Below are 4,574 nucleotides of genomic sequence, written 5' to 3'. Positions count from 1 at the left end.
ATCCGACAGAGAGATAATTGAACACCGAAATTCTATCCTGACGCGGTATCAAATCACATTTCGGTGATGGTCGCGCACGGCGCGATGGCCGCACGTATTCCGAACGAATATTCTAACCGTCAGAGTCCTAGGGCTCGGGATACTACTTACAGCAATAACTAGAAGCCAGCGCATTGTCAAAGTAGTCGGGAGGTGCCAATGGTCCTTTTTTCAGTGGTTTGACATGCAGCCACTCATTTCCATGCATTGGGTCATTACCAACCCTAACCCTAGCCGCTCTTCCACACCCCCCACCTTCAACCCATAAACCCACGCAACCTCTTAAGGAAGAATTCCTCAGTTGGTGTATTAGCTAACACAGTACATCAAGTGTAAGAGATATATGATTGAAATTCATAGGAATGAGAGCTATCTTTGATTCCGGGAAAACAGAAATAAGAGTGTCAACCTAATGACAGGTTTATACGTAGAAAATGAGATAGGAGGTTCGCACAGCTCTGCACTCGCAATAGCATTGTGAGCTTGTGGATTTATATTGGGAACCAGAGCTTGGTTACTACAATCAAATCCAACATCACCAGATACTTAATATATTAATAGATACTAATATTGATAGGCCAATAGGGCTAGCGCAGCATTATTATACGTATCCTGCACACGTCACTACTACTAGTTTAGCCGTATTCGTACTGGTACAAACTGGAATACCGCTGTATTTGAGAAAATTCGTTGCGCTGCGGCAGGGGTCTTCTCTACCAAATCTTGCATATTGACGTCCAAATACTAGCTCAAGTTAGCTCATACACCTACTACAGCGTAACGAACTTTCTCAAATACCGCGGTATTCACATAGGATATGCACGGTGTTGCGAAGCTAGCAGTTAGCTTTCTTTCGTTGCCGGGCTGAAAAAGGAAATCCCGGTAGTAATGGCAACGATGCTGTGGTGATGACAAAGGTGTATGAAGATTGGAAGATCACGGGAAATGTAGACTTCAATTTTAGAACTAAAGGGTGTCATGAGCGCCAGATCATACTTTGTCCGTTCTTTGATGTGCTTGTTTTGTCTATATGGCTTTGTAAAATTCTTTGAAATTGCGGGTATGCATGCTGCCTTTTTTCGGCATATCTGGGACATGTGAAAGCATCTTCCGGAGATCTGTGTCTCTGTTGCCCGTCGAACTGTGTCTCGGTTCTCTTCAATGGGTACAGGGAAGGTCACAGCGCATGTCCATCGCAGTAGTATAAAGGAGAAGACGATGATACTTTGGCAGCTCATAGATGTTCACTCAAGACAAATAGCTATCAGAACCATGATTATTCTGGACGATTTTCGATAAAAGACCCTTTTGAAATAAATATCAGCTTATGAGCATCACAGTTTCTTCTATCTACACTGGAACTTTACACAATAGTTCTTCGAACGGTGGTTTAAGATTAATGGAGACACCATGTACACTATTACTGGCGCTATACCGGGTCAATAGGTATAGCACGATAAATTGCGCACTTGAATTACTCATTACTCCTAGTTCCGGATACCAACTTTTGTTAATTAGGCGAGCTCGTTAATGAATAAAATTTGGTTGTTCGGACTTATCCGGTCTTGGCACGGTAAATCCCGAGGTACCTTATCAGACCTACCTGTATTTTCTCTACCTCCGTACAACACAATTATCTAACAAGCTTCAAAACAGGAGTCAACCAAGATACAAAGTAGGTATGAATATCTTTCCCATACTCAACCATTACTAATATTTCATAGGCACACATCCAATGTATCAATTCCTCCATCTTCCGGTGGAGCTTATCCGGATGATCGCCAAAAACCTCGATCCTGAGGACGTTGCAGCGCTCTCCATGTGCAGCACCTTTCTACACGATATCGCCGCCGAGTACACCCCTCCGGAGATCTCCGCATACGTCACAATATGCACTCTGGACATCGCACTGGTTCAGAGGACGATCGAGACAGCTACCAGAGAAACCATCAAACTGGCCCTTAAGTATGAAGGGAGTAATTCCTACGCCCTTGGGATTGTGGCCAAAGCCGAAAGAATGGACCTTTTCATACTCCTCTACCCCTTCGTCTGTCGCTGGCATAAAAGCCTCCTGTGTGCCCTCAATTCAGCAATCTCGGTATCTCATCGTGCGATGATCACGCTTCTGCTTTCCCACATCGACGCGGATCAGCTGGCTAACGGGGTCTTGTTTGCCTGCGTCTGGTCCCCGTCAGAATTCGTTCGGTGGTTTATATCCCAGTTGCCGACGCGGTGGCGAGCTTATGCTTGCACCGCCGCCATGGAGACTGTGGTTAAATTGGGAGAGATTGAGCTCCTGGAAATTCTTATTGCCGGAGGAGGCGACCCAAGCACCCTTCTGGACCATAGAAGGCGGTGCGATAATATACAATCGGGGACCATACTTCACTTTCTTGCCTATTGGGGACTCACCAATAACGAACCGGAACGGGCCCTTCAACCCATGATCCGCATGCTTTGCGAGGCCGGGACTAATGTTAATGCGACCGACAGAGATGGAAGGACAGCGCTTCATATCCTCGCCCGCATCGGGTCATTCAGCGTCGAGCAACACCTGGAGTCGTTGAATATGGTTCCAAATACTCGTATCGACTTGATCTACGAGGATATCATTCGGACATTGATCGAGTTCGGTGCCGACCTTGGCGTGGAGGACATGTATGGAATGACGGCTTACGATTATGCAGACAAATACGACGAACAGGTGATGACAGGAATCTTGATAGAGCACTGTGATCATGTTCTCGACGAACGCGAGGCAATCGAAGACCTGGAACGCGCCATGGCCGCCCTCAGCCTCGAATAAAGGATACTCGAACGCCTATGGAACGGTTAAGGAATTCGGGAAACCTTAGATTGCCGTAGTTCGTGATCGGGGCAGGATGGTGGAAAGTTTAGGTTTTTATTTAAGATTTGCTAGCACCAATCGGGTGATTATCCCCTCTCAAGCTTGTATCGTTCGCGCCCTGTATTCACTTGTAGCAAATCCAGAATCCAGCTAGGCCTTAAAGTCTAAATAGCCATCAATGAAAAACCGTTAAATTAAAATTGATTTCTTACTTCCTCTGGTAGACTAGCAATAGCTACGTGTTCTAGCCTATAACGCGCCGAAGAATTGAAAGCATCGAAAGATCTTCGTTCTTCAGTCATGCCAGCTACTCACAAGCCGAGTGCTCGATTGTACTCCTCCTATAAATTATTGAGTTATGTTTGTAATGATCCATGCTAACCTTTCAAACCATGCATCAATGTTTGTACTATATACATCTTGCATGTCTCCCTTCTGGTATCTCTGGATATCCACGATATCTGTCCTTTTCAATACCGCCTTCAGTTTCCCTGTTCTCGTAACGCACCGGACGACTCCTGTAACTAGCTTTAATCATCGATTACATAAAAGTGGAAGGAATAACGTCGCCAAGCGTGACCTCCGGAGGTGAAGGGAAGCTAATGGTAGTTCTAATTCTCATCGATCTTTAGCAAATGATCATGTTTGGAATCCTGTCGCAGGTTTTATTTCCATATAGAGGATCGGGAATATCCCGGGATTTAGGAAGCTCGGGACATATTCCTCGCATTTTCCTTGTTAGTTTCTGTGCCTACCCGTAGTAATTCATCGCCGTTTTTCCTGGCGATGAGGCGTTTACTCCTCAAAACCAAGCATCTGCATAGATATATGCAACTGGAGTACGATCACCTGCTCTAATATAAAGGTGACGGAGTTAGCCGGACAATGTAAATTAATTATAAATTGGGAGTCTATTGAGTTTGTTTTCAAACAGTGATGACAATCAAGCAGAACCATATGCATGCATTGTGCCATCAATCATATTTCTGTCACATAATCTAGAGCTCCGTCAAAGAGTTTACTGGTCCAACATTCCTCTAGAAAACTCCATGTAATAATGGAGAAAAACGTGTATCTAGTAATTACTAATTGTTTATATATTATGGGCAGCTGGTGTTCGATGGCATTTTCCTTATTTAAAGAATGAACTATCGCTTGGGAACTTACTTATAAAGTATGGATTCCGATATATAATAGATATAACTACGATCAACCACACCCTGACGATATCAATCATTCATGCTATAACTATTACTACTACACCTATAACGCCAACAGGCTTTATCACCTCCCGATAACCGTGGAAGTATGGATAATCCGTTTATACCATACCGACATTTACTTCCTCGGGTTTTGTCTAAAGAGCGGATATGGATCATACATTATCACTCGATACGGGAGATCGAACTGATTCGAACAGTGTCAGCGAGACAGTGTAAGTCAAGCCACCCTCATTTTACCATAACAAGAAGAACATGTCACGAAACCTGAACAAAGCGAGATAAACCTCCAGAAGGCTCGCTCATTGCCCTTGACCTGAGTGCTGTAATCATGGATTATCACTCGTGACAGCGCGTGGTAAAGTCAATGATTGAGTGAACCTCTTTTGTAAAGTCCCCATATGCTGTGTTTGGTCATTTATCTCTGCTACGTGCTTCACAACGCATATGGCTTTGTTAATATTAAC

General features: G+C 44.2%; 1 protein-coding gene across 1 annotated transcript; it reads left to right on the top strand.

The window, feature by feature from the left end:
• Positions 1-1,774: 1,774 nt before the first annotated feature.
• H6S33_008123 (uncharacterized protein) lies at positions 1,775-2,845 on the top strand (the record flags this gene model as incomplete). Its single annotated transcript, XM_044839475.1, has 1 exon — positions 1,775-2,845. One exon carries the CDS (start codon positions 1,775-1,777, stop codon positions 2,843-2,845), a length of 1,071 nt encoding a protein of 356 aa, XP_044688314.1.
• Between the last annotated feature and the right edge of the window lie 1,729 nt (positions 2,846-4,574).

The sequence above is a fragment of the Morchella sextelata genome (genome assembly GCF_020137385.1).
Source record: "Morchella sextelata strain SCLS chromosome Unknown scls_25, whole genome shotgun sequence".
Classification (NCBI taxonomy): Eukaryota; Fungi; Ascomycota; class Pezizomycetes; order Pezizales; family Morchellaceae; genus Morchella; species Morchella sextelata.
Note: the sequence above shows the minus strand (reverse complement) of the source record. Positions and strands in the feature narration are given on the sequence as shown.